This window comes from Mirounga angustirostris, unplaced genomic scaffold (assembly GCF_029215605.1).
Source record: "Mirounga angustirostris isolate CCGP_5_RB_7025 unplaced genomic scaffold, mMirAng1.0.hap1 SCAF_10, whole genome shotgun sequence".
NCBI classification, from domain to species: domain Eukaryota; kingdom Metazoa; phylum Chordata; class Mammalia; order Carnivora; family Phocidae; genus Mirounga; species Mirounga angustirostris.
Genome location: NW_026991718.1, coordinates 113,679,746 through 113,707,462, shown reverse-complemented (window position 1 = coordinate 113,707,462; position 27,717 = coordinate 113,679,746). Strand labels below are relative to the sequence as shown.

The window sequence follows — 27,717 nt, the reverse complement described above, 5'->3', positions numbered from 1 at the left end:
TCCGTGACCCGCTGGGCGGGGAGCGGGGGGGCGGAGTCGCGCGGGGGGCGGGGCCATGGGCGTCCGCGCCGGCGCCAATGGGCGGGCGGCCCCCGAAGTCCGAGGCGGCGGCGGCAGCGGCGGCGTCCAGAAGCGGGAGCCGCAGCCGAGCGAGCGGTTGCCGAGTGGGTGGCGGCGCCATGGCGTGTGCGGGGCTGCTCACCGTGTGCCTGATCCGGCCGCCCGCGCCCGAGCCCCGGCGGCCCCCCGCGCCCCTGCCTGCCGCCGCCGGGCCCGCCGGACACGCGCTCTTCCAGGACGTGAGTGGGGCGCGGGCGGGGGGCGCGGGCCCTCTGGCCCTGGGGTTGTCTCTGTCTCTCCAGCTCTGTCCTCTCTCTCCCGGTGTCTCGCTGGGCTCTGTCTCTCGCTGTCTCTCCTTGCCCCCGGCTCTGCGTCTCTGTGTGCATGTCTCTCCCTCCAGGCCTGTTTGGGCCCCTGCTGTGGTCCCTGGGTCTCTGCTTCTCGCTGTCTCTCTCCGACCCTGCTGTCTCCGTTCTCCCTCATCGTTTCCATTGTGTCCGTTTTCTGTCTCCTTGTCTCCTGGTTCGGTGTCACTGCCCCTGCTGTCCCCCCACCCCCAAGTCCACCCCGTCTGTGTGTCTGATGCAGTGGGGACGGTTAACACTCGATCACAGGAGCAGTCCCCTCTATGGCAACCCTGGGCTGGGCTGACCCAGGCAGGGGAGCCTGGAAGAATAAACAGCCTCCTGACTTCTGACCCAGTGCTGATCCCAAGAGTCTCTCAGATCTGACCCAGGGGCCGTGGGGTCCCACAGTTGGTCAGGATTGCCCGCAGTGGTCTGTACATCCTTCCTGTGGGTGGCAGGTGGGCTTGCAGCCCCCTGGGGGCACCAACATGGAGCAGCCTAGCCGGGCCTCAGTCCCTGCCCTGAGCCCCTTACCCCCTTTCACCCTAGTGCTCAGCCCCATCCTGGCCCACTCATGCCCCGACTTTCAGAGGTCTCTGCCTGTGGGGAAGACGGTGCTCCTTTCCCTTCCCTGCTGTCCCTAGTGACTCAGCACCTTGACCACAGTCCTCCTGGGTGGAAGGGACCTGTCTGTCCCGCTTCCCAGATGGAAAAACCAAGGCCCGACGAGTTCAGAATATGTCCACGATCACACATGGAGGCAGATGTATGCTAGGGCGTGGCCCCAGATGTCCTCACTCCTAGTGTCGCACCCCTCCCCACCATCTCCATCTGCCCCAGTCAGGCCACACTGGGCTGCTGTGTGACCCTGAGCCAGTGGCAGGCCTTCTGTGAGTCAGGTTTCTGGCCAGGGGTTAGATTCATGCCAATGCTTCACTGACCCAGAGCAAACAGCTGGAGAGGAGTGGCTTTCAGGAGCTGGAGCCGCTAGGCTTTCTCTGTCCAGGCTTTGGCCTGCCCGGTCTCGCCAGGTGTGCTGGTCTCCCATTTGCTGGGCTGCTTTGGGTGACTTGGGAGTCTCTGGTCCCTGAACATGTCTTGACTCTGCTCCTCTCTGTCCGCCTCTGTTGCCCTTCATCTCTGCTTCTCTGTAAATACAGTCTGTCCACCCTTGCTTTCTGCCACTCACTTCCCCTTGCTCATGTGCGTACACACACACACACACATGCACACACACACATACACGTGAGCCTGCCCAAGGCCTTCACACTGAGTCAGACTCAAAGGAAGCCCCAGCCCTGGAAGGGTTAACCCCAGGCATCCACAAAGAAAGGACTAGCCACTGCCCGCATATCAGGGTCTTAAACAAGCACCCAGGGAAACAGCCTTGAACAGGCAGAGTCTGGGATGGACCATGGCCATGCTGCAGAGTTGGGGGGTTCAGGTCTGGGACAAGGGCCCAGGAACTGGGCCCATCTCCCCTCCTTCCTCAAGCTGGAACCGTGCCAAGGGCTGATGCATCAGACAGAATCCAGGATAGACTCTAGGTATGGGAAGTGGGGGTGCTGGAAGCTGGCCTGCAGCACCCGCCATGAGGGTGCTTGGTGGGGGGACCTGGCTGTTGGAGACCCAGGAGGTCTCCCCACAGGAGAAGTGAGCAAGTGGTGGGACCTGCTGTGTGATCTTCCTGTGCCCCCCTTGTTGGAAAACCTCCTGCAGGGCTGATCTGGGCAGGGAGTTGGGACCAGGCTGGGCAGGAGGAAAGGCGAGGTGGGGGCAGCCTGGCCAGCTGGGGCCCTAATGAGTTGGGTGGGGACCTCTTGCCTCCCAGGCAGCGCTCACAGTTCCCATCTATGCCCTTTTGTCCTCTAGGTTTTCCGCAGAGCAGACAAGAATGGTAAGTGTGGCTTCCCCTGGGTCCACAGCGTAGGGAGGGGTGGGAGACATCAGGGAGGCTCAAGGGAGTGTGGGGTTTGGGGGTACAGCCTAGAATGGAGAAGACTTTTGAGGAGACCCAAATCAGGAAAATCACTCAAGGCATCCTTTCCAGAGGGAGTGCTGTTTGGAGTTGAGCTTGGCAGGATGGAGAGTGGAGGGAATATGGTTTAGTCAGAGGCTGGAGGTGGGGGCGTACTCTCACACAGTGCCTTGGCACAGTTATGGGTAACTCTTCTGTATGACTTCATGTTGTCCTCACAACCGCCAGCTAGGTGGGAACTCTTCACCCCATTTCACAGATGAAGGAGCAGAAGCCCAGAGAGGTGAAGCAGGCTGCCTCGAGTCACACAGCCTTTAAGTGGTGGGGCTTGAACCGGGGTCTGTGTGATGCTTTGTCCCAGGCTCCCTGTGCAAGGGGCTTGGAAAGGTGGGGTGATGGAGATGAGGCCCTAGACCTTTAAAGGGCTCAGTGACTTTCTGTATGACCAGCCACCTGGGCCCAGGGAGGGCTTGCACAGGGTGATGCTGGGTCCAGGGAATCCGCTTCCCCTGCCCTGGGTCCTGGGCAGTCTCAGACCCCAGTCTGGGAAAACCTTAAAAGCTAAAGCAGGGGCCCGCAAGGGAGCCCGGAAGCAAGTTGCTGCCCACGGGGGGCTTGGGGCAGCCCACTGTGACCTGATCGGCCGGGTGAGGGTCTCAGCTGAGGCAGCCAGCCAGCCTCGGCCTCACTTCCGTCGGGGTCTTCCGACGCTTTTGTGTAAGCCCCCTGGAGACAGGATCGTGTCCCAACTCACTGATCAGGACACTGATCAGGACACATTTGGATCACAGTGTCCTGTCTGGGGACGCCCAGACCCTCCCCCAGCCCTGCTCCCCCAACCCCGTCTGCGGACAGACCTTACAGGCCAAATCCCCAGTGGCTTTGGCCATTGCACTGCCGCTTAGACTGTTACGAGGTCCCTGCATAGAGGAGGTTCTTCCCTCCTAAGCCAGCCTGCTGCTGCTTCCAGGGGCTCCGGCTCGTAGGAAGATCTCCTCTGCCTCCCAGTGGCTTCTCTGTGAAGGGCGTGGGTCCCCAGCAGCCTGGAGCCAGGCTGGCCGGCAGAGACCCAGCCCCCAAGTCCCCCAAGTGACGTCTAGGTCCTGCTATGATCTGGCCGTGTCCCAGGCTGTTCGTTTGCGTCTTCATTTGGCAAACATGTATTGAGTCCCGATGTAATGTGACGTGTGCGCTGCCCTGTCTCTTGGGTGCCTGGAAAGTGGGCCCTGCTGCCTTAAGTGGGCATCTCCAGGGACCCTTTTGTCTCCAACAGCTAGGTCGCCCACCAAGCTCAGAATTCCATTCCACCTGGCTGAGTAGTCGTTAGGGGGGTCTGAATCTGGTGGCAGGGGTCAGGGATACCAGCTCTGCTCCCTGCCCCCCCTCCCCCCAGATGATGGTAAGCTCTCATTTGAGGAATTCCAGAATTACTTTGCTGATGGGGTTCTCAGCCCTGGGGAGCTGCGGGAGCTGTTCAACGGCATTGATGGGCACTCCACCAAGTAAGTACGAGAGGGGGTGGGTGAGCCGTGGGTAGATGTGAGGCTAGGTTATCCCAGCCCCACTGTGTCCCCTGCTGCCTCAGTTCCTTATGGAGGATGGGGGGTTGCATAGGGAGAGAGGTGCCAGGGCCCAATGCCAACTTTACCCACCCACTCACCCCCCTCCCTGGCTCCAGCCTTGTCCATCACACTCCTTCCAGCTGGGACCCCAAAATAGCCAGGTCTGAGTCACCGCCCGCGGTTCAGCCCACAGGTGTCCCCCCTCCCCATTCCCGCTTCCTGCAGGGACCAGAGGATGCCTGAGGCTAGCTGGGCCCTGCCAGCTTCCACCCGTGGATGCAAGGGCACCAACACGCACTTACCTCCCCGTGTGTGTTCCCACATCTGCAGGCCTTGGCAGCAGTTGCACGCTTTCCTCCCCGTGCTTCCTCACACGCGTGCACATGCACACAGAGCTGTCCCTCCCTGTCCCCCGGCATCTCCTTAGAAATAATTCCAGACTCGGGGTCAGCATTCAAGGCTGCCGTGCCCTTCCCTAGTCTGGAGCCTGAGCTGGACCTTTTGTGTGCAGTGCTGCCACCTCCCCACCACCAGACACTGCGATCAAATCCCTTGTCCTTCAAGGCCTAACTAAAGCAGCCTCCTCCGGGAAGCCCTCCCTAACCTACCAAGTAATACCCCGTGCTTTCTCTGGACTTCCCCAGACCTGGCTTCCCCTTCCCAGCTCTGACCCCTCCTCTCTGGCCTGTGTCCACATTTCTCTCCCTGGGCCTGAAAGCCCCTTGGAGGCCAAGAGAGGGTCTGAATTTTTGCCCTCCGTAGTACCCTGGCTGCCCCTCTCGGCCCACTGAGCCGCTTCACCTGGGGTAGAGGCAGGAGTAGCCTCTGCGTCAGGCTGAGCTGCGCAGGCCGTGGGAGGGGCATTGGCTTCAGGGTCCCAGGTCCCAGGCTTACGTCTGTGGGACTGAAGGGTGCCTTCCCTTTTCCCCACAGCAATTTGGAAACAGAGAGACTGTGTGGTGAGTAGGCCCACGGGAGCTCCGGTCTCCTGGGACCCCTGGGCAGGTGGGCAAGATGAGAGGCTGTTCCTCCTCTCCTAATGGAACAGGATGGGCTTGGCTCAGGATATGAGGCCTGGTTGGCTGCAGAGGAATTCCAGGTTGGGGTAAATGAGGCCACGGAGCAGGTGGGGGGTGGTCCGGGAACCTTTGAGCACCTCCTCTGCCCACAGACTATTTCTCCGAACACCTGGGTGTCTACCGGCCCGTGCTGGCTGCCCTGGAGTCACTGAACTGTGCGGTGCTCACTGCCATGGACACCACCAAGCTGGTGAGTGGAGGGCTTGATGCTGGAAGGCTGGGAACGAGGGCAGGGGTGTCTGCTGCGCTGTGGGAGCCTCCACTGTCATGGCTCGGGGCTTGGGTTCAAAGCATGGCTCTCTCGCTTCCTAGCTGTGCACCTTTATCTCTCTGGGCCTCAGTTTTCTCATCTGTCAACTGGGGATAATAATAGAGCTTACCTGCATACATTTGGTGTGACCGTTCAGTGAGAGCGAAGGCAGGGATTTTTGTCTTTCTCATTCTCGGCTCTATTGCCAGCACCCAGAACTATGCCTGGCACACGGAAGCCACTTAGTACCTAGAGCCGCTGCTGCCGTTGTTTCCGTTATTGGCGAGGCCTAACTGTTGTGGGGTATCGCGCCCAGGACCCAGCAGGGATGGGGTGGGAGGTGGGGCGTGCTCACACCCACGGCCACAGGCCCACGCTGGTGTGTGGAACCTGGGGGTGGGGGGCCGGGCCTGGCCCAAGGACGTGGGTGAGGCTGGGTGTGCACCCGAGTGTTTGCATGAGTGGCCACCTGTGCGTATAAGCACAAGCAGTGCTCACGGCCAGGGCTCTAGGCTCTTGGATAGTGACTTCGAAAACACAAGCCACCCCTCCCTTTGTGCGTTTCGTTTAAGAAGTGTCTCCACCCCGCTTTGTCCCACAGCTCTTAATAACGAGGCACGGAGGGAACAGGGAGGAGGCCCAGGATTGTGCCTGACCCCACTTTTTACAGAAGGGGAAACTGAGGCCCTCAGTGAGTCGACGATCAGCTGAGGACAGGGCTTCCTTTTCTGGCTGCTTCCACATGGGATTTTGTCCGTTTTCAAAGGGTCACCCCTTGAAGCTTGGCATAGGATGGGAATCCAAACGGTACTGGGTGAGGGGTTGACGTCACAGGTTCCGTATCTGTGGCCTGAACACAAGTGGCGGTGTTGCCTGCCTTGTTGCCATGGAAACAGGGCCCTGGGGGTAGGCACCTGGACCGGTATTCTCTGAACTGGCACTGGTTACGGTAGATTCAAACTGCAGGTCGAAGTGAGGGCCCTAGAGGTCCGGACCACCTCCTCCTGGCTCGGGAAGGGTTAGGGGCCACCCATCAGCACACGAGGACTCTACCAGCTCTGATCACCTGAGACTTTTATCTGGAACTCACTCTGACAGTGTAGCTCAGCCCGCCGAGCCTCGCCCCCGCAGCGCCCCCTGGGGCGCCTCCCCTCCAGGACAGCGTGGCTCAGTCGAACACTTCGTGCACCAGCCGGGAGCCACACTCCTGGTACATGGCCCGGGTTATCCAGCGGCACTGGAAGGAGCGCAGCGAGGCCACCATGGAGCCGCCTGTCCATACTGCTGTGGCGCGCCCAGGCGTGGCCACCAGGCACGGCCTCAGCGCCCCGTAGCCGTGCCTCCGGCACTGCGCCTCCAGCTCCACTGCCAGGCGCTCGGTGAAGCCAGGGAAGAGTGTGGAGCCGCCGGCCAGCACCACGGTGCCAGCCAGCCGCTTCCGGAGCGTTGCGGGGACCTTCTGCAGTGCCCGGAAGACCAGTGCGGGCAGTCCCGGCCTGGCCTGGCCTAGCACACTCGGCTGGAAGATGGGTTCTGGGCAGCGGAAGCGCTCGCTGCTGAGACGGACGGAGCACCCCTTGCCTAAGCAGAAACTGACCGGATGGTGGCGGTCAGGGTTATGAAGGTCCCCCTCAAAGTCCAGTGACACATAGCAGCAGCGTTTCTTGAGCTGTGTGATGGCCTTGCGGGGCAGGGCCCGCAGCTGTGGGTGGGGGCATGCTGCCACCAGCAGGTCCCGCAGGTAGCGTGACAGGGTGCTGCCTGCCACGTCCAGCCGGAACGTGGCCTCATGCCACGCGTGGCCTGCATAGATGGGCGTGGCGTGGCACACGCCCGCGCCTGCCTCCACGGCCAGCCCGCTGAACGCGCCAGTGGAGCAGAGCGCCAGCAACGCTGTGCTGGCCATGTGGCACGCGGGCACTGCCAAGGCCTCGAACAGCAGCTCGGCTATCCTGTCGCGGCCCGCCGGCGGCGCCGACGGCGAGTCACTCACGAGCACGGGCCACTGCTCCGGGCACACCCGCAGGCCGCCCACCAGCAGGCGCTCCCACAGCCCCTCCAGTGCCTCCCAGTCCACCACCACGCCGTGCTTGATGGGGTGCGCCCGCGCCACGCCACCCATCAGCTCGCCGCCCAGTGCCCCCGGCCGGTCCCAGCTGGGCACCAGGCTGGAGCTCTTGAGCACCAGGCGCGGCTGGTGCTCGCCCGCGAAGCCCGCCTTGATGAAGCCCGAGCCCTGGTCTATGACCACCGCCACGCGGCTCAGCGAGGGCGGCTGACGGACCCGCCTGCTTTCGGACACCGACGCCACCGTGGCTTTCCGGGCTCCGCCCCGCCCCCCGCCCCCTGCCTGAGGCTCCGCCCGCCTTTCCGCTCTTGGCTCTGGTCCCAGGCCCAAGTCCCGGCCTTTCTGGCCACGGAACTCGCGCTCTCGAGTCTTGGCTGCAGCCTCTGGTCCCGAGCTCCGGCTCTTCGCGTCAGACTGGACGTCCCTCTTCAGCTCTTGGCTCCGCCCACGGGCCCGAGGCCCCGCCCCCGGCTCAAGGGTCCGTCTCCCGCTCTCGCCGGGCTTCAGCCGCTTCAGGCCTTCTTTGCCCTCCTGTGGCACCAGACCCGCCTCTCTGAGGACTCGCCTCCGCGGCGCGGCCCACTCACTCAGCCCTGGCGGAGGTGGATGATGAGAGGGCCACATCAAATCCTAAATAAGGAGAAGCTGCCCGGAGCAGCAGAACTCTAACAATGAAGGGGCCTTGTGGCAATGTTCTCCGGACATATATCCGCCCATGGGGACCCAGGAGTCCAGCCCAGTCCTTGAGCCCCCGGCGGTCTCCTGGCACCTCTCTCCTGGCCTTAAGTCTTTACGGTTGTGGAGGTGGGACGGGGTGGTCAGAGAAGGAAGGAAAAGAACTTGGATTGGACTCATTGTGACCTCAGTCCTCAGTACCTGCTGTGCTTCCTTCCCCACAGCCCTCTCCACCCATGAAAACTCCCTGGACACATCTACTCTCCTGGGACAAGGCCAAGAGCAGTGATTTTGGCATTGGGGGATCGGGCCTCAGCTGCACAGCACAACCAATCTGATTCCCTCCCAAAACCACTTCAGATTTTCTGATGTATTCTGGCCAGATGTGCAGCTAACCACCCTCCCCCTTCCCTGCCCCAATCCAATGCTGACGAGAAAGCTCTTAATCACAGATCTACAGCCACTATGAGGGCCTCTGTGCTCAGCCCTGAGGGGCCCAGACAGTCCACATAGGGACCCTACCTTCAGGGGCTTCCATGTATGGACTCTTGTGGACCTGAATTGTGACTCGGTTCTGAAGACGACAACTCATTGTGTGCCCCTGAGCAAGTCCTAATTTCTCTCTGGGCTCAGTTTCTTCCTCCAAAAGGTAGTTCTAATCCTCACACGGGAAATTTCCTAGGCCACTTGTCTCTGCAAAGTCTGTTCTCTTTAGGACCATTTTGGTTGAAAGTAGGAGAGCTACTCAGGTGAACTTAAGCTAAAATAGGGATTTTATTACAAGGATCTTGTATATCTTTTTTTTTTTTTTTTTTGGAGATTTTATTTATTTATCTGACAGACAGTGAGAGAGGGAACACAGCAGGGGGAGAGGGAGAGGGAGAAGCAGGCTTCCCGCCGAGCAGGGAGCCCGATGCGGGACTCGATCCCAGGACCCTGGGATCATGACCTGAACAGACGCTTAACGACTGAGCCACCCAGGCGCCCCAAGGATCTTGTATGTCTTATGGATACCAAGGGCAAAGATGAAATCAGGTTTCGGGAACAGACTGGAAGTAGGTCCTGACTACAGGTTGTGTACTGTCCTCTGCATTGTTTTTTTTTTTATTCTTCCGAAGACCAGCTTAAGCCCATGCATGTTCATGTAGCAGTCTCTCACAGCTCCTGAATTACAGTCCCAGGGAAGAGGCTGATAGGACCAGCCTGGGCCAATCACGTATGGCCAGGATGTGTGGCCACAGTGAGGAACATGGTTACCATGATTGTAACCACATGGATGGTAGGAAAGGGTTTGTTCTTACAAGCATTTGAAGAGATGCTATGGGTCATGCAACCTCCAGCCTGATGCAGGGGGATATGGAAGGGACGTCGATTGTGTTGACACTAACGAAGGTGCATCTTCAGCAGAAGCTGGGCCTATGTCTTTAATAAGCTGGGACCTTCACCTCCGCTGCATCTGCCCCCTTTGGGACTTTCTGAGGCGTCACGAGTAGAAGGCTGGCTACAGGTTCGGGAGAGCTGGGGCAGCACTCAGGTCTGGAGCTGGGTTTGGGACCCAGGAGAATGAGAACAAGCAGCTGGATCTTTCTCACAGAAAGCATGCCGGCCCCTCCTGGGTGAGGGAGGGAGGTGAACCTTGCATCGGAGGGCACAATGGCGATATGGCCAGAGCAGGGGTGAGGATAGGAGTCACTCAGAAGCCCTAGAGGGAGAGACTAAGGCTGGGGCTGGGCCTGCACATGACAACAGTAAGTTTGGGCCTCAGAGAATCGGTGGGGGCTCATGAGGAGAGTGAACTGTCCTACAGCTGGCTAAGTGGTTTGGAAGAAGTCTCTGGCTGCAATGTGGGCAAAGGGATGGCACAGGGTAGGTTGGGAGACAAGTGACTGAGGTGACCTGGGGGTTACCAAGCAAAGTGGGACAGGAGTGAGGGATCAGAGGCCCACAGACCCCAGCCTCTCCACCTGGGTGCTCTCACAGGCAGACTGTGAATCCCAGGCCCAGCCCTGCTGATTGTGGGGCCTTCTCAGTTCTTTCCAGGGTGGTGGCTGTTTGCCTGGAACCCTCCCCGTGCCTAAGGACTTGTGAATGTTGGGAACATTTGGAGATGTTAGGCCTCTGTGGGAAGCAGACCCCTCCTCCTAGCTTGGCCAAGCCGGGGTTTGCCCAAACTCACCTCCCTTGGGCCTGCAGACCTTGAAGGTTCTGACCAGGGCCTGGAGTTGGGGGGAGGAGGGAAATAGCTTCCCTCCACTGTGGTTGGGTGCCCCTCCCCAGCTCGGGGTGGGGGTTCTGTCGCTTGGGTCACAAGGAGAAGGCACCAACAGTTTTGGCTCCAGGCCGTGGCCGTTGCTCTGCCATCAATACTCCCATTTCATCCCTGTCTCGCTCTGGGCCTCAGTTTCCCCCACCCAGCTCCGTGTTGCGCCGCCTCGGACAGAGCTAGCGGGCGCCAGGGTTGCTATGCGCTCTTTATTGGGCCGCGGGCCGGGGACCGCGCTGGGCGCTCAGGGCCGCGGGCGAGGGCAGCGGCGCCCCTTGCGCGGCTGCTCCTTGGCGGGGTCGGCCTCGCGGTCCACCTCGCTCTCGGTCAGCAGGCGCGCGTACAGCCGCTGCCAGCCCGGCGCCACCGTGGCTCCGCCCCCCGCTCCGGCCCCGCCCCCGGGCGCGCCCGCCGCGCAGCGCCCCTCCTCCTGCAGCCGCGCGTCCAGCAGCAGCAGGACCAAGATCTTCATCTCGCGCGCGCGTGCGCCCTCGCGCCGATCAGCGCCGTCGCCCGCTCCTCGCAGCATGGACGCCGCCGCCGGGGAGCCCACCGGGCCGCCCGTCGCGTCCTCACCTGGCCGCCCAGGCCGCGCGCCGGGGCCCGCCGCCACGTCGGCTAGCTGCTGCCGCTTGTCCAAGGGGAAAAGCAGCACGATCTTGGCCTGGGGGAAGAGCACACCGCGTCTTCTTGCTGAGGATCCTTACCCACCAGGTCCTGTCTCCTGGGACTCAGTTCCCTTCACGTTTCCAGGGGGCGGGAGTGGGTCTCCCCCTGTCCCATCGCCCAGGACCCCTGCCTTCCCTCTGGAAACCCACCCTAGGTTGACCTCCCGAGACCTTGCACCGTCGACGTATATGGGATCTTTGCCTGCCCTCCTAGCCTTGGTGCTGGGACTCTAACCCACCCTAGAAAAATAGCACATTTTATGGCTAGAAGCTGGAGAGGGGGCATAAGAGAACACCCTGTGCCCATAGCCTCTGTGGTACCAACTAGGGCTGATTCTCCTTGCTGAGCCCTCTACCCGTCTGTCAAGAGTTGGGAGAATCCCTTCCTGCCCACCCTCCTGGACTCCCAAGTCTCCTGGTTTCTTGAATCCCTGCCCTCCCTTCTGGGCTTTTAGGACCCAACCACACCCACGTAGGTTCCTGGGACCCTCATCCTCAGGAGGAGTTATCCAAGCCTTTCTATGGCCCTCGGACTTAGGCCCACAAGGCCTAGACTCCCAGCATTCCCTCTTGCCCACCTGTTCAAGTACCCCTGACTCCTACCTACCCCCAGCACCCTGGCACTCACGCTTGGCTTCTTCCGCTTGAGGTGGCTGAACTGCTGTTTCTGCCCAGCCTTGTCCATATTGGGCAGCCTCTCCTTGCAGGCCTGCTTGGGCACTTTGGTCCTCTTGTGAGAACTGTTGTTTCCCATGGCAGGGCTGGTCACCACTGGGGGCCACAGCCCATGCTGCCTCTGCCCTGCCTTCTGGCTGGGGTACCCTGCCCCTGCTCTGTCCCGTGGAGGCCACATTGTGACCTCATGGGTCAACCTCACCAGCTCCAGACTCTAAGCTCCTCCTCCCAGAACCCATAGGCACATCTTGGCTCGGTTTACTCTGTGATTTGTGGCTTTGGTTTCTCAGCTATGAAACTGGGCTAATAATCACGAATGAGGCAATGCTTGTAAGGTGCTTAGTGTTGAGTAGAGAGGAATTTTTGTGGTCTGGGTTTGAATTCTGACTCTGCCACTAACAGTTGTGTGATCTTGGCCAAGGTAATCAACTGCTCTAGGCCTCAGTCTTCTCATCTGCAAAATGGGGCAAATTATGGTTCCTGTAAGTTGCTATGAGGATTAAATGAAATTCTGCTTCGAACAGGGCCTGGCACAGAGCGGGTACTGTTATGTTAGCCAGGTGTTTTGGTTGCAAGTAACAGAGACTGACTGATCATCTTAAGTACTCAAAAGGGAATTTATTGGAAGGATTTCAGGGAGCTCAGAGCATGGCCAGGAAGTCTGGAGACCAGGCTTGGAGAGACAGGACAGAGGCCATCGGCCCAAGAGTGAGAGGACTCAGCCCCCATTCTGTTCCTGCCTCCTGGCTCATAAGCCTGGCCCAGGAGGGCTCATCTGATGGCTGAGCTGAGGCGGATCATGGACAGATGAAGCCCCCGATGGATGGTGCCTCTAGAGCCCCTCGTGGAGGGTGGGCAAGCCCCTGGCTGGACCACGGGTCCTCAGGACTCCCGTCCTGGTCTGTGTCCTGTATGGGAATTAACTCATTGAAGTTTTTCAACAGCCTCAGTGAGACGGCTGTTATCATCCCTGTTTTCTAGGTGAGGAAACTGAGGCACAAGGAGGCGAAGGTAGTTGGAGAGTCTCTGAGCATCCCACATGAGCAGCATAGGGCCTGGCATGTGTCGGCCTTGTCTTTCTGCCCACGATGGGAGGGGCTGAGTGGAGGCTAGTGATGTAGGGATCAGTGCTGGTGTGTGTATGGACAGGGACCTGGCTGGCAGGCTTTTATCTGCAGCTCCTAGGAAAAGGTAAATGTTTGTTGCGTGGATGAGTGAATGAATGAATGCATGGAGAGATTATGCGTTTAGGGCCAGCTGGTGAGTATGGGGCCACATCACACCATCATTTTGCCTCGTGTGTCAAAACTGGCCTTTGGATGCCCTGTGACCTGCCCTACCCCTCACCTGCCTACCTGTACCTGGGGCCACACTGGCTGAAGGTGGTGTCCCAACAGGGAAGGGGCCTTGGGGCCCAGAAAACAGCAGATGCCTCCCTGTTAGGTTGGCCTCACACCTCCCAGGAAGGAAGGCCAGGCCCAGACGAGGAGGGTCTAGGCCCCGCTCCCAGTCCCAGCGCTGTTCTGCTCCCGTTGCACGCTCTCTGCTCTTCATGCCGCCTCCGTTGCTTTGATGGGCAGGGGGTAGGGGGGCAGGGCAGGGGCTCCCCATTCAGAAATACGTGCTTGAGACCAGGAAACGTTGACCATGTCCCCTGTGCCCCCAGGAGTATGAGCGGGCCTCCAAGGTGGGCCAGTTTGTGACCCGCTTCCTCCTGCGGGAGATGGTGAGCCAGCTCCAAGCCCTGCAGAGCTCGTTGGAAGGGGCGTCAGATACCCTGGAGGCCCAGGCCCGGGGCCCACGGTACGTGAGGTGCCCTGCTGGTCGCCGTCGCCACATTCCGGGGCCCTCGGCTTCCATCACATTCCATAGCTCCGGTATCCCAGAGCTCACATTCTTGTTGGCAGGGAGGCCAAGAAGGGGTGAGAGGGGGTGGCTGGCTTTGAGGCTGGGTCTCAATGTCCCCGGAAGCCTGTTTTGCCCCACCCAGGCCTGGCCCTGTTCTGGGGCCCCAGTCCTTGGCCTGTGGGGCTGGGAGCAGCGGGTCGACCTTCCACTTCCCTAGGTCAGACAAAGACAGTGTGGGGGTGCAGAGCAGGCCCCACGGCAGCCGGCGGGCAGGGCGCAGGGCCCTGCGGAGCATCGGTCGGTCACCCACCTGGTCTCCTGGCTCCTCCGCCTCGGACACAGGTGGGCCTGTGGCAGCGTGGGAGGTCTGGCTGAGGAGGGTGCCGGGCGGGCGCGGTGCCCACCCCTCCACCGTCCCTGAGAGGCTTCCCCACGTGCGGGGCTGGTGCCAGACGTCCCGCCATGGGTCTCCCACCCCAGGGCAGAGCTCGGGAGCCGAGATGCGGTGGCGGCTCCAGGTCAACCGTCTCCAGGAGCTCATCGACCAGCTCGAGTGTAAGGTGAGGGTCACGTGGCCAGTGCCCCAAGGGGGAGGACCTTCCTGGAATCCGCCTGAGCCAGACACGCTGGGGGCCCTGCCCACACTTTGCGTCCCTCACAGGCCCCCAAGCTGGAACCTCTGCACGAAGAGGAGCTTACCAAGGGGCCTGACTCGGTGAGTCCAGGAGAGGGACAGGCAACTGGGCATCGTGCCAGGAGGAGGTGCTCATTAAGTGAGGGGACTCACGGGCCTGCTGCCCACTTGGCCTCTGGGTTATACAGACGCCCTTTTCCCAGGCTGGTCCAGCCCTCGTCCCCCAGGCCTGTCAGGCAGGCGCCGGGCCCCAGCCCTTGCTGTGGGACCGTGTATAAGTCCTGGCCCCTCTCTGGGCATTAGTCTCTCTCATCTGCATCCCTGAAAGCTGGTCTGGGCAGCGTGGATGGAGGTTGGAGGGGGAAATGGTGGCATACTGCAGGAGAGGGGGACAGTGGCTGGATCGAGGCAGTGACCTTGGCCATGGGGAGAGGAGGATGGAGTCACGGATGCCGGGGGCTGGGTTGGGCAGGAGCTTGATCTCATGGCAGGCCAGCGCTGGTGCAAGTCAGGCAGGGCAGGGTCTTCCTGAAGGCCACATCCCGTCCCTCGCCGAGCCCTGCCTGACCCTGGCTGACCAGGTGGCCTCTCTCGCTAGCACATCCTCATGGCCCAGAGGCAGGTGCAGGTGGCAGAGGAAGCCCTGCAGGATTTCCACCGTGCCCTGTGCTGCTACGTGGACTTCACAGGGGCCCAGAGCCATTGCCTGCAGTGAGTCCCCAGCTGGCTAGTGGGCTGGCCAAGGTCGGGGGGGCGGGGGTGAGTAGGGCAAAGTGCCGGGGGGCTGGGCATCCTGGGCTAGGGCTCCCATTAGACATCCTGGCTGGGTGGGCAGTGGTGGTGGTAGCCTGGGCCTGGCCTGGCCATCTCTTTGGTCCCACAGTGCGTCTGCCCAGAAGATGCTGGACAATGCCTCTTTCACCCTTTATGAGTTCTGGCAGGATGAGGCCTCCTGGAGAAGGTATGAATGGTGTCTGAAAACTAAAATTTATTGAGTATGGGCCCTGAGTGAGTCAGGCCGCGGTCCAAATCATCCGCTGTCATACCCTGGCTGTGACTTCGGGAGGGTTACTTATCCCCTCCGAGCCCCAGCGGTGTCCTTTCCAAAATGAGAGTGGTAAGAGGTCCACCCTCCTGTGAGCCAAATGAGACGGCGGATGAAGACCTGAACGCAGCGCTGGCGGCAGGGTAGAGAGCAGGCCCTCGGTGAATTGCGCCACGGCCTGTGCCAGGACCCATGGGTTACGCTTCAGGTAATCCTCTGCGTGTCCTGCTGCAGTGTGCACTCTTGGCCCTAGTTCTCAGCGGGAGCTGAGGCTCAGAGCCAGCAGGAGGCAGGACTGGGATCTGAATCCAGACGGCAGGACTGGGGAGGGAGCGGGGAGCTCTCAACCAGGTGGTCTTGCTCTTTGGGGGACCAGCTCCCGCCTCAGGTCACTCCATGACCCTCCGCAGGCACCAGCATTCCGCCTGTAGTAAGGCCTTCCAGCGCATCCTCATTGACTATCTTCGGGCTCCGGACACCCTCACCACGGTGTTCTTCCCAGGTATGCTGTGGCCCCCAACCCTCTCCACAGCCGTACGGAGTGGCAGTGGGCCCCCGATGCCTTCTGATCCTCAACCTCTGACCCCTAGCCTCCTGGTGGATTATGAATAATAACTGAGCCTGACCTGCATAAGCCAAGGCCCTGGAGCTTCTGGACTGGTCAACTCAGCACCAAGACCAAGGACGTGGCCACTCTTAGACCTGGGGCTGGGCTCTCAGAGGTGCCCCCCACCCCCCCTCCCCCAGACCCAGCCGGTGGAGAGTCTCTCAGCCCAGGGATCAGGGACTGGGCTGCTTGCTTTCTGTTTATCAGTGTATTTTATTTGGATCTTTAGCCTCTGAGGCACTCTGGCCTCTGCCTGGCTCAGGAGGCTTGGATTCTGGTCCTCTCTGTCCCAGCCTTGTTGTGTGACACAGAGCAGGTCACTTCCCGGGTGGGCCTTGGGCTGTCTGGCTTCCTAGTGGGTACCCTGCTTTCTTCCTGCTGCCTTGGGGCCAGGCTTCTGCTCTTCCTCAACCAGCAGCAGAACCAGGGCTGATGCTCAGGGACACCCCCCCCCCACCAAACCTCGAGCCCTGAGGCTGGGCCGGATCCGTCTGCAGTGTGGGGTAAGGACCTGGGTGTCCCCACCACCCTCCTGGGCTGGCAGGCTCCCAACTCTTCCAGCACCTTCCGCTGCACCAGAGCCTTCTGCAGGATCCTGGGTTGGTTTGCATGTCATTTGCATATCATTTGCATGCTCATGCCCACCCACCCATACTCAGGGCACTATGGGAAGTCCCAAGGTGACCTTGCCAGGTAGCAATAATTTGGGCCCAGTGTCACCTGCTCCCCCCAGATACCTCTGAGCCCCAGCCCAGGACCCCAGCCCAGAGGCAATAAAGGAAGTGGTCACCTCTGGTGTTGCGTCCTCTCTCTCCCTCGGCAAGAAGGCCAGGCTCTGGGGCTGGTCTGTATTATCAGACCAGCCACTCAGGGCTGGCAACCTTTCTTTAGAAATCAACTGTTTCTCATCTTGGGCTCCCGTTCTCTCCAGATGCTGGGAACTTCATCACAGCTGACCTGTTTCCTCAACTCAGGGCCCTCTCACCTCCACAAACCCTGGTTCTGGGGTCTTGCCTGGGAAAGGAAGTGAAGTGGATCGGGTTTCTGCTCTCAGCTCCCTGAAAATTGGCTGGCTATTCTAGCTTCACCATCACCCTCCTTGCCAACAGGGTGTGATCTGGAGTTGGGGGCACAGAGCCTTCTCAGGGTCCCAAATAGTGTGGCTGGATGCCTGTGAGAAGTTCCTGTCCCCTGACAGAACTCCTCCCCAAGCCTCTTCCAGACCGGCTTTGTCACCACCCGTCACCTGACAGAACCACGTGTGGAATGGCCAACGTGGTCCATCCAGGCACTGGGGGGCCCTACTTCGAGCCATCTGGAGAGAAGGGATTGGGGGGCACAGAGAGAGGTGACTGACCTACATGGCTCTAAAGGGGAGGCACATGGTACCACAAGGGCACGGGATGGCCTCTGACCTGGTCTGGAGGGTGTCGGGGTTGGGAGTTTTTAGGCAGGAAAACACACACTCAGGCTCTGAGGGGAGGAAAGCTTGCCTCGTGGAACTGAAGGAAGCCCAGCAGTGGTTTGAGGCTGGGGCAGGGCGACAGTGGGCTGAGGCTGGGGCAGGGGGCCAGTGGGCTGAGGCTGGGGCAGGGGGGCCAGTGGGCTAAGGCTGGGGCTGGGGCAGGGCGACAGTGGGCTGAGGCTGGGGCAGGGGGGCCAGTGGGCTGAGGCGAGGGTGGGGGGGCAGCAGGGCCTCGAATGTGCTTCATCCTGAGGAAGCTGTGGTGGGTTTTAAGCCAGCAGTGACCGGCCAGTGGGCTAAGTGACAGCTCACCAGTGTTCTTGAATACCCTGGTGGTGCCAAGACGACGACTCAGAGGGCATCAGCTCGGGGTGGACGTCCTGGTCTGGGACTCTATAGACAGGGTCTTCCCCGAGGTTTCTCCCTAGTGACCCCCACAGGAGTTCAGACTTGGGGGGGTCACAGAGCGGCTCCCACAGCACAGGGGTCGCTGGTGGCTTGCTGGCCAGCGCCGAGCCAGGCTGTGCTCAGGCGGCCCCTCCCCCCAGACTCGTGGCAGCTCCTAGAAGGTGCAGCGAGCACCAGGGACACACAGCTCCAGGCAGGCGTGAGGAGGGCTCAGTGTCCTGGTTAGAGAAGAAGCCCTTCCAGGAGGAAATAATCCTGCTTTCTGTCCTGTGTTCTGACTGCTTCTGTTGTTTCCTCCATAAAAACAGCGACAGCAAACCCTCAAAACTAAAAACTTCACATTGGTATCTTTGAACAAAGATGCGGAAATCCGCAGGCCATCAGCTCTGGAAGAGAGTGCCTCCAGAGCCTTGGTTCCCTGGCCTGCCTCACCGCAGAGTTAACACGTTTTTTGTGTTTTTAAGACGGGCAGTGTCCTCCCTCCCTGAAGCTCTGAGGAGCTGGGGAGGGTACTGCAGGGGGAGGGGAGTGTGGTCAGCGCCGCAGGGCCGGGGAGCGGCGCTGGGAGGGTGTCCTGGGCCCAGTCCAGTCGGGGTCTGGACAGCTGTGAGGGGTGGCTGGGGCGCAAAGGGGGCAGAAGGCGGACCCTGGAGTGTAAGGGATTGGAGGTGAGCCAGGAGGCTGGGCCACAGGGAGTTTGCGTGATGTCTTGCAGGTAACGGGGCAGGGGTGGGGGAGCGGTGGGGGTGGGGGTGGGGGCTGGACCGCAAACCTGGAGGCTACAGCGAGAGCAAAGTTTTCAGCGGGGCCGCGGGGGCACAGAGGAGGTGGCCAGGCCTTTACATTGTGTTTACTGAACTCCACCTTCCCCCGCAGCTCGTGGCCACCATCACCTCTGGCCTAGGAGACTGGCAGCCTCTTCACTGGGCTTCCCATCTCTAGTCCACCCCCCCCCCCCAGTCTATTCCCATAACGGAACAGACAAGGGGCTTTCAAAACACTGCCATTGCCATGGGGACCACAGGAGTCTGCTAAAACCCTTTCATGGCCCCACACTGCCTTCAGCATCAAGATCAAGTTTGAGTTCTTGAATTGGCATTCAAGGCCCTTAGCTATCAGCCCACTCCCGGTGTGTACAGCCTCCACTCCCTAAAATACACACCAGCTGAGCTGGGCTACGGGCAGCCTCAGTCACTCCCTCTTAGCCTCCCCCATGGCTTCCTCCCCCCCCCAGACACCACCTCAGCCTTGAAGTAGCAGGTCAAAGCCATCAGGTTTAGGTCACCTTTCCAGGCCTTGCCCTCCATGCCCGGCTCTTGGTTGCTCTTCAGCTTATTTCAGCAGCCACTGGGCACCTCTTTTGTGGCAGGTGCTGGGGACAGTGAAGTGTCCTGAGCAGGTAACAGCACCCAGTTCAAGGGCAGGCAGAGTACAGATGCTGGGAGAACTCGTAGTTCCTTCCACCAGCTACCACCCCCTCACCCTCACCCACTCCTTGCACCTGCCTCCTCACTTTCCTCCCATCTGTGCCAGTGACTCACCTGCACACATTTAAACTGTCCTGGGGACTGGCGCAGTGCCAGGCCAGGTGCACAGTCTTAAATGGCTGCCATTGCAGTCTAACTCTTGGAGGGCGACACATAACGGAATCCCCTTAACACAGCCTCTGATGGGTCAAAACAAAGGGACTGAGAATTAGATGGGCCTTCAGGAAGTTAATCTCTCTCTATATATCCTTTTTTTTTAAAGCTCTCCACCCACCATGGGGCTTGAACTCATAACCCCAAGAGCAAGAGTCGCATGCTCTACCAAGTGAGCCAGCCAGGTGCCCCTAGGAAGTTATTCTCAAAACAAATACGTAAGCAGGACACCATGCTTCAGGCAGGATACTGAGACAAAGATGAATCCTCAAGGAAACCACATATTGGCCGAAGGAGAAGCAGACTAGGAGAACAGCTTCCGTTTACAAAGGCTTCCCAAGCGCCAGGCCTTGTGCTGGGACAACTCCCATACGATCACATTTCACCTCACAACAACCTAACAGTGTAGGCATCGTTAGCACTCCCAATTTATGGGTGAAGAAACAAGCTCAGCGAGCAAGTACTCTGCTCCAAGTCACACAGCTGATTGACTCCCTGGCACCAATAGCCGCTTGCTGTCAAGCGTGAACAACGCCGAGGGATATCTTGAGCATCCGCTAGTAATGGAAGCCAGCCCAGAGCTGTAAGACAATGGCAGCTATAACTAAGGAAGAAAGGAGGCCAAACCTTGGGGCTGCAGGATGGCAGCTGGGGCAGCAAGGAAGAGCCATGGGTGTACAGAGGTGGAGGGTGATCTGGTAGGGGCTATCCAGGGCCCAGCCACCAAAAGGTGGTGGGGTTAAGTCCTCTTTGTTTCTGGAACTCCCCAGGAGGCACTGAGATAATGTTAGCTGAACTCATGGGGCAGAAAGGCAGCTTCAGGAAAGGTTGGTGCAAAGGGGAAAGGAAAAGTTGCTGGGGTGTGCACCCTGGATAGGAATCTGGCTTGCAGGCTGGAGGCACCGGAGGGAGCAAGTCTGGCTCTTTCCACAAGAGGGCGCCAGGCACCAGGCAACGAAGCTGTCTTGGGGCATGGGGGGAGGGGCAGGTGGGTGGTTGTGGGTTCCCCCAACGCTCTAGGGAGGGAGGACAGCTAAAGAGGGGGTACACCCAACTCAGGACCCTGAAATTCCAGCAGGAAGAAACAAGCACAGATAGGCAAGAGGAGTTCAGACCGATGCGTATGCTCATTCTGAGATTGTGTCATCATCTCAGGCCAATTATTTCCCTTTATACTGAGAAACAAGTCAGTCGGCTCCTTGACTCCATACTTCGTAAAATTTTAAAGAGCTCTCCACTTGAAACCTACGTTCCAGAAGGAACAACTCTTCCCTATTTTCCATCTCCTAGTCTAGGCTTCGCTCATTTTCAGATGCATCTGCTATGCTGGTCAGTGGGGTACTGAGAATTTCAATGATTGTCCTCTCCAGAATTCGACTTTCCAATCTGCCTGGTTATTTAAACCATCTTTAGAGGTTTCGTAGTTACATTCTGTACCTGCTACTAGTATCTGAAGTCCCAGGGGTCTAAATCAATTCTTTGCTGTTCCTGCTGACTCTTGCTCATAGTGGCTCATTTCCTGGGATGTTTAGTAATTTGGGGGGACACTTTATAATGGATATATCAGTATTTTTGATATTTTCATTTTTCTCTAGAGGATTTGCATGTTTGCTTCTGCCAGACACCAGGAGATACTGCATCCAGGCCTAGAATCATCTTAATTCCTCAGCCCCAAGAGAAGGCAGACATGAGTCGAGTCTCCAGTCAGATTCTTGTTCTTCAGAGGGCCAGGGTTTTCTGCTCAGTACCCTTTGCAGACAGATTTTACCGTTTGCCTTATCGCTGAGGCTAAAGCCAGTGACGGGGCTCCCTGGAAAGGTCCTAGATTTGCTTCTCTATTTTGTAGAGGCTTACACGGCCCCCAGAGGCAGTTAATCCCTCACACTCCAACTTTGTGAAATTTCTCCTGACCCCAGGCAGTACACGTTTCCTCTTTTGTATTCAACCCCCTCTGTGGTTTTGGTTTACTGTACTCCTCTCATTTTTTCCCTGGCCTTTGGGGATTTCCTATAGTTTCTGTGACCTCAGCAATGCAATTAAAAAGTACATTCATTGGAATTTATCCAGCATTTGGATTTTTTATGGTAATTTTGGTCTGCGATTTCTGTAATAAGTTTAATATTATATTATCACTTGAATCCCTAGGATTTTTTTTTCAGAGCTAAGGCAGACTGGACTGCTGACTTGTCTACCAAATGTGCTTTTGTGCTAGGCTGACAGTCACAAGGCTGAGATCCTGTTATTGTTCTAGGTGGTGGACTGCAGCGCTGGGCAGCTGCCGAGAGACCAGCAGTTGGCACCATCTGCATGAAAGATCACACAGCAAAGCCCCACCTCACGTTCTGGGGCCACGGCCACAGCCCAACCCTTTCTCCCTACCCTAAGGTCACCCCTTTGCATTCTGGAGGCCTGTGAGGCCGGTGGTGCCAAGAAGCCTCTAGGGCAAGGCTGCTTAGAGGTAGGTCTAGGGCAGGGTGCCTGGGAGGCTCAGTTGGCTAAGCGTCTGACTTTTGATTTCAGCTCGGGTCATGGTCTCAGGGTAGTGGGATGGAGCCCCACGTCAGCCTCCATGCTCAGCGTGGAATCCACTTGTCCCTCTCCCTCTGCTCCTCCCCTACTCACTCGCTCACTCTCTCCAAGTAAATAAAATCTTAAATAAAAAGTAGTTCTGGGGCAGAGGCCAGAGATGGGTATTCAGGTGACAGGAGTGAGGATGGGGCCAGGGCCTTGGGAAGTGAGTCCTCAGGTCACCAGCTAGGAAACTGGACTGACAGCCTAAGACTCCATACATACAGGGTGCACGGCTGTGCCGCACAAGTGTGGGTCAGGTCACCGCTGGTTCGAACCCCTCAGAGCCATGTTAAATACTACCCGGGGTCTGCTGGAGGCACTGCAAGCTGGTGGGTGTTCAGGGAAGGCAGTTTGAACGCATGCTCCATGGATCCAAGAGAAGTTCAGTTCTAGAACTCCCACCTTGGAAAATTATCCCCAAGAAATAAATCATGCGAAGGAAGAGGTTCACTTCAGTATGTTGGACAGGGAAAACCTGAAAGCAATCCAACCACCTGACAGGAGGAGAAGAGTTAAGAAAATTACAGCCTCAATTAAATCATACAACCACTAAGCAAATAAACATGAAGGCAACAGTGCACTCGTCTATGATTTAACATCAGTGTAAAAGAACAGGAATTAATAATCACAAGTCCAGGTATGTTAAAAATTTCGAAGGAAATACTTAAGAGCTATGAGAAAAAAGTACCTACAAGTCCACTACCCTATTTTACACTTTCTGTGGAAGATCACATAACAGAGCTGTTGCTGCCCTTGACCGCAGGCCCAGAGTGTGCAGCCAGCCTGACTGGGCCTGGGCCCCCCCGCTGGCTTCCCAGAGGCCTAGCAGCTGGAACCAGCTCCTCAGCAGTACCTCCAGCTTTCACTCCCCTGGGTGCTCTCTAGGCTATGGCAAGAACCCCTGGAGGCCCCCCATGAGGAGGGGGAGCGGCCACGGAAGCCTGCTGACAGGACCTCTCAGTGTGTACACCCCCTTCCCTCCCTGTCGCATTCCAGCCCAAGCCAGAAAAGGAATATAGCCTTTTTATTGACTACTTTTAAGTAGAACAAACTAAATACATATTTAACAGTTTTGGTTCATTTATACAGTACATTAAATAAGTTATGCACAGAGTTAAGTAACAAAAATTCCTATCTGAGTAAAATGACAAAGCACAGAGAAACCAGACTACCGCATCCTGTGGGTGCTTTCACATTCATCATCCCCCCGTAAAACCACGCTAAGAGGCATGGTTTTCTATTTATTTACATTATTGGTTTTCTTTTATGGATGGAGCTTTTATAGCCTCATCAGGAACTTGGAAAGCCATGAAAGTGGACCAAAGGCTGCTGAGCCAAAGAGCACTTTCAATCATTCACCTAATGCTTATTGCTGCTTCTCTCTGCCAACTCCAAGGCAGGGACGGGCTGCCTCTGCCAGCCGCCAGCCACACACGCCCTATTTGGTATAAGCATCAGTGAGTGTATACTGGGCAGTTGTGGGCCGGACTAGATGGGATCCTCCAGGGAAGTGCCATTTCTGGGGCCGTGGAGGGCAAGGGGGATCTAAGGTCCACCCTCAGGCCTCCTAACCTTCTCCTGGCTCACGATGGAAACGGTCACCTGCACCATCATCTTTGGAAATGAGCATGTCAAAGCACGTGGGCAGAGGCAGGTAATCAACGTTTTGGTTTCACAAGAACTAGACACTCAGAGCTGGAAGGGCTCTATTCAGCAGCTTGCCCAGCCCCCTACCCCACCCCGGACAAGCTGGCCATCTGGCCTATGCTGGAACAGTCCACGTCCCTCTGGCTTTTCTTACATTTGGTTCAAACATGCCACCACCCAGTTCTCTGCAAATAGCTTAAAACAAACAAACAAAACAAAAACCAACAAAAACCAAACCAGCCCCCCGCCGCCAAATCTAAGTTGGCTTGGTCTACTGACCTGGTTCTGACAGCAGTTCTGAAGAAGGCCTTGAAGATGTATTCTATTTTCAATGATTCATTCAATCCGTAATACCTCCTACAGTTTCCAGGACAAATTGCTACCTGGTCATTATGCTTTCATTCTGAAGAGCTCACTACCATACAATTTCAATACTGTTGCTGAACCTTCAACTCCATTTGCTGAGATATCCTCTGGAACTACCCAGAACAAGGTCTATACCCTTTGCAAGCAGGTGACAGCCCTGGGGATCAATCTGATTTTGGAACAAGGCCATACAGAGTAAAGTGTAGATTTTCTGTCTAGAAGCTGAAGATGCTCATGCTGACACCAAGAAGTGAGGAGCTCCTGGTGGACTAACAGGCCCAGATGGGCAAAGGATGTCCGCACTGCAGCCAACATGACACCGACCTGTGCTGGGTAGATGTGTCTGGTTTCCAGACTTAGATCCGCTAAGATATGTATGCCTCAGCACTGTCCAAGATCCACGTGTTCTGTGACCTCAGGGTCACAGGAATGTGCCTGAGCACAGCTGCTAGAGGCCCACCCCTGGAACTTCAGGGACCCTCCAAAGTGCAAGTCCCACTCACACAACTCATAGGGTGCGCTGCTTATTCCTGAGCAGGTGTAATTAACCAACTTCTTCCCGAGTCCATTTTCACCACTGAATGGAGTCAGGCATGATGCAGGTGGTGGGGACCCAAAGGAGGATGGAGGGTATGAAGATCCAGCCCTCAAGCATCCCTCAGAACATTTAAAGATGGCTCCCAGTTTGGCCACTTCGGCCTTCTCTGGTTCCTGCAACCATTCCTTGCACACAGAGGACAATGAAGTCCCATCACTCCTTAGCGTCCCTCAGTGGGCGATGCTGAGCACTGGCCTCATCCTCCAGATGTCCTCTGATGGGTGGACAGGCACGTGTCGCCTTTGCTTTTCATTTCTACAATATCAAAGAGCCTGGGGCTGCCCTGACAAGATCTTCAGTCTTATCTCCTTGGTCTTTTTTGTGCCCCCAAGTATTAACTATCAAGGTGGTCCTCTCTAATTAGCCTGATTATATCAAGATATTTTAAGTCTAACTACATGAAAAGTGGGAAGCCTGAACTTGTACTCCAAACCTGGTAGCTGGGATGGTGAGCGAACAGTGGAGACCAAGTGGAAAGCTGGACTCACCCCGGCCCCTTCAACCCTTCCCCCTGCTCCATCCCAACACAGTGCCCCTCCTCCTCCCAACCAGAGAACAGGAAAATTTTAGAGAGGAGGATGATGAAGAATGGGGTTCTTTACATCTAAATAGGAAGTCTTGAACAGATGCCCTAGCTACCTAGCTGTGAAAGTGATTAAAATTAATAGCAAAAGGTCTGAGAACTGAACTACAGTGTAGAGTACCGCCCAGATTTCCAGCTTGGCCTCTGGGCAACACACGAGCAAAGCAGTCTAGAAAAGCATCACAGTACCTCTGCAACCTGGCTGTCCTTCGAACCACAGCCCACAACGGTCACCAGGGGCCTGCACACCAAACTCAAACCTTAGCTACAGAAACTGACATTGAGCCCTCATGAATAGTCTGTTGTTTCTGGCATTTTATTCCAACCAGGAAAAACCTGGGCTACCCTGGGTGGTCTTGTGGCCACTGAAGATTTAAAGAAGCTGCCCACGTGTGCATCTTGCCACTGAAAAGGCAGTGAACTGGCGGCAGATCCAGTGGGCACCACGAGATAACCTCTTGCTCTTATTTCCAGGCTCCATCACCTCCTCATCGGACATCTCATGTCTTAATGGAATCCCATGTCCTGCCCGGGGTCCTCATTTCATTCCTGTTGAAGTCAGGATGCCCCACCAATTGCTGCAGTTTACGGAATTCCACAATAAAGTTAACATTATTCTTTCTCTGGGTATACCTTAATTTATGCAATGTAAATCCAGGTATTTTAAAGGCGCCTTGCACTGAGTTTCTTTGTAAGATAGAAAATCTTTCAGTAAAGACTTGAAAGTTCCCACGGTAAGCTACACATGTATATGAGGACAATGCTACTATGCTGATCCCTTTTCCTTGATGAGACGGAGACCTTTTATTTCACTACGGTCAGCACACAGAAGGTAGCCATCTAAAGCTGGGCTTTCATGTGCCAGCTGGAGCAGGGCCAACCAAGTCACCCCAACGGATTCCTTGGGGCAAGAGGGTGCTGGAGGCCTGGAGGTGGACAGAGAGAGGGTCAGGGTCATTGGGCTGCTAGCAAAATGCAAATGGCAGGGAAAAATATGCATGGCAGTTCCTAACATTTTAGAAGGGCTATAGGTGATGTCATCTTTGGAGAGCCAGGTAAACATCTGGGAAACTACCTGATTATGGGAAGAAAAATTGGTTAAGCCTCTCTCAAAATGGTTGTCACATTTCACAGAACTTTTCTTAGCTCAAAGAGGGAAGCTATCAAATAGATAACATAAGGGAAACCAAGACTGTATGCCCGATAATAAGTTGGCGTAATATGTATTATGGACGAGGTTTGAAGAATTCTTTCAGGTCCAGGAAGGCTGCTGGGATGTGACCAGGCCTTGACTGTGGAGGCAAGACCTAGCCACAACACATCACATCCTATGGGACAACCATGCTTAAAAGGGGCCAAGCACAGACCACGAGAAGATCCACACAGTGATCTGGACATGCGTGGCCTCAGATAAAAGGGACACAGAACAAGACGACTGTGCAAACAGTCAAGCGGTGACAAAAGGTTCTGCATTTCCAACAGATCATCCATTCAATGATTTAACGATACTAGTTTGGCCAACATGCTCAGAGAGAACAGACTATCCACAATTGAGTCTCATTCTCCTGCAGACCAATCCATGCGCTGTAAACTATTTTCTGCATAAGCAAAATCAAGTAAGAGAGAAAAAAATGGGTCCCAAACTAAAGTAAGCAAGCCAGGCTGGAAAATCTTGTCCAAAATGATCTGTGATGCTTGAAGGCAGTTTTATTTGTTTTTCATTATTATGGGTGCTTTTAGTGAAACGGTCACTTCTTTCCGGTGATATCTGATCATCTGACAAGTCTGAACAGCAAGGTCGAGGAGAGAGTCCTGAGTGCTGCTTTTGCCGGCCCAAGTCCTGGTGGGGCTCATCAGTGGCATCTGCTGAGGGTGGAAATGGGGCTAAAGGAGCTACCCCGTCAGAGGGGATCTCCTCCACAGCCTGCTGTCAGCCTCCAGGCCTCTGCTGCAGGACAGCCGAGTGGGAGACAGTGGCCGGGGGGCGAGCTGCCTCCAGCCTGGTGGGGCGCATGTGACAGTCTCTGCCGCCTCAAGAGGCAGGGAGGGGAGCTGGTGGTCTACACGGAAAAGGGGCTGGCCATGCCAGTTTCAGCTGGGACAGGAACAAACCCGGGAGCCCAGGAAGGAGGCGGCCGCTCTGGCCAGCTGCCTGTGTGCAGAGAGAATGGCACGCTAGCTCCCCGAAGGCCACAGACAGGAAACTGGGGCCAGTGTCCAGAGAGGGCGTGGAGCAGTGTTTGCTGGGCTTGCACTCTTCCTGCCTCCACTTCACTTTTGGCTGATGACCCGACAGCTCATTGCACTGGTTCCCACGGCCAGGCCCCCAGTGCCACATCCTGCTGCGCTGTGAGGTCATCAGAGGGAAGGGAGCCTGGGTTCAGAGTCCGTTGGTGTCGATGGCTGTCACAGAGGCGGGCGTCGAGGAGCGTGAGGTGGCGGCCGAGGTCTTGTCCAGAGCTGGGCTGGGCACGCTGCAGTCGGCGGCCCTGGCTGAGGAGCCCCTGCCTGCCGGGAGCAGCGGCCGGCCTTGGCCGTGGGGGCTCTGGCCGTGCAGGCTCTGGCCACAGAGGCGGTGGTGGCGCTCCCAGTCCTTGTGCTGGCAGAAGGAGCCGCAGTAGCGCGCAATATTGCAGCCGCTGCACGTCTCACTGGCTTTGCGGCCACAGTTCCAGCAGTT

The 27,717-nt window shown here is 57.3% G+C and overlaps 4 protein-coding genes across 17 annotated transcripts in view; 1 reads left to right on the top strand and 3 right to left on the bottom strand.

The window, feature by feature from the left end:
- Window positions 1-65: 65 nt before the first annotated feature.
- On the top strand, window positions 66-25,658 carry NECAB3 (N-terminal EF-hand calcium binding protein 3). Of its 2 annotated transcripts, XM_064573030.1 has the most exons (14): window positions 66-299; window positions 2,280-2,304; window positions 3,779-3,887; window positions 4,881-4,906; window positions 5,119-5,216; window positions 13,292-13,428; window positions 13,691-13,815; window positions 13,954-14,033; window positions 14,135-14,188; window positions 14,706-14,818; window positions 14,991-15,068; window positions 15,563-15,654; window positions 21,524-21,730; window positions 25,512-25,658. In XM_064573030.1, exons 1-13 carry the CDS (start codon window positions 78-80, stop codon window positions 21,685-21,687), a joined length of 1,323 nt encoding a protein of 440 aa, XP_064429100.1. In that variant the 5' UTR covers window positions 66-77; the 3' UTR covers window positions 21,688-21,730; window positions 25,512-25,658. The 2 variants fall into 2 exon arrangements, with proteins under 2 accessions (XP_064429100.1, XP_045741567.2); XM_045885611.3 differs by lacking the exons at window positions 21,524-21,730; window positions 25,512-25,658 and adding an exon at window positions 15,743-16,272 and having other exon boundaries at window positions 68-299.
- ACTL10 (actin like 10) lies at window positions 6,445-7,505 on the bottom strand. Its single transcript, XM_045883924.2, has one exon. The coding sequence runs from the start codon at window positions 7,396-7,398 to the stop codon at window positions 6,445-6,447; it is 954 nt and encodes a 317-aa protein (XP_045739880.2). The 5' UTR covers window positions 7,399-7,505.
- Window positions 10,382-11,704, bottom strand: CUNH20orf144 (chromosome unknown C20orf144 homolog). The gene is made up of 2 exons (XM_045883923.2): window positions 11,579-11,704; window positions 10,382-10,946 (listed from the first exon to the last, which is right to left on the bottom strand). Exons 1-2 carry the CDS (start codon window positions 11,702-11,704, stop codon window positions 10,527-10,529), a joined length of 546 nt encoding a protein of 181 aa, XP_045739879.1. The 3' UTR covers window positions 10,382-10,526.
- Window positions 22,853-27,717, bottom strand: part of CBFA2T2 (CBFA2/RUNX1 partner transcriptional co-repressor 2) — a 151,514-nt gene continuing 146,649 nt past the window's right edge. For all 13 annotated transcript variants that reach the window (XM_064573020.1, XM_064573019.1, XM_064573018.1 and 10 more), the window contains one exon: window positions 22,853-27,717. In XM_064573020.1, coding sequence (XP_064429090.1) covers window positions 27,418-27,717 — 300 coding nt within the window. In that variant the 3' untranslated portion in view covers window positions 22,853-27,417.

Bases quoted from the DNA above. Each gene is read 5' to 3' on its own strand.
- NECAB3 (XM_064573030.1), top strand. From the start codon at position 78: ATGGGCGGGCGGCCCCCGAAGTCCGAGGCGGCGGCGGCAGCGGCGGCG. The intron at 13,429-13,690 runs GTACGTGAGGTG...CCACTTCCCTAG, and splicing joins GCCCAGGCCCGGGGCCCACG to GTCAGACAAAGACAGTGTGG. The intron at 13,816-13,953 runs GTGGGCCTGTGG...CTCCCACCCCAG, and splicing joins CTCCTCCGCCTCGGACACAG to GGCAGAGCTCGGGAGCCGAG.
- ACTL10 (XM_045883924.2), bottom strand. From the start codon at position 7,398: ATGGGTGGCGTGGCGCGGGCGCACCCCATCAAGCACGGCGTGGTGGTG.
- CUNH20orf144 (XM_045883923.2), bottom strand. From the start codon at position 11,704: ATGGGAAACAACAGTTCTCACAAGAGGACCAAAGTGCCCAAGCAGGCC. The intron at 10,947-11,578 runs GTGAGTGCCAGG...CTCTTCCCCCAG, and splicing joins TCAAGCGGAAGAAGCCAAGC to GCCAAGATCGTGCTGCTTTT.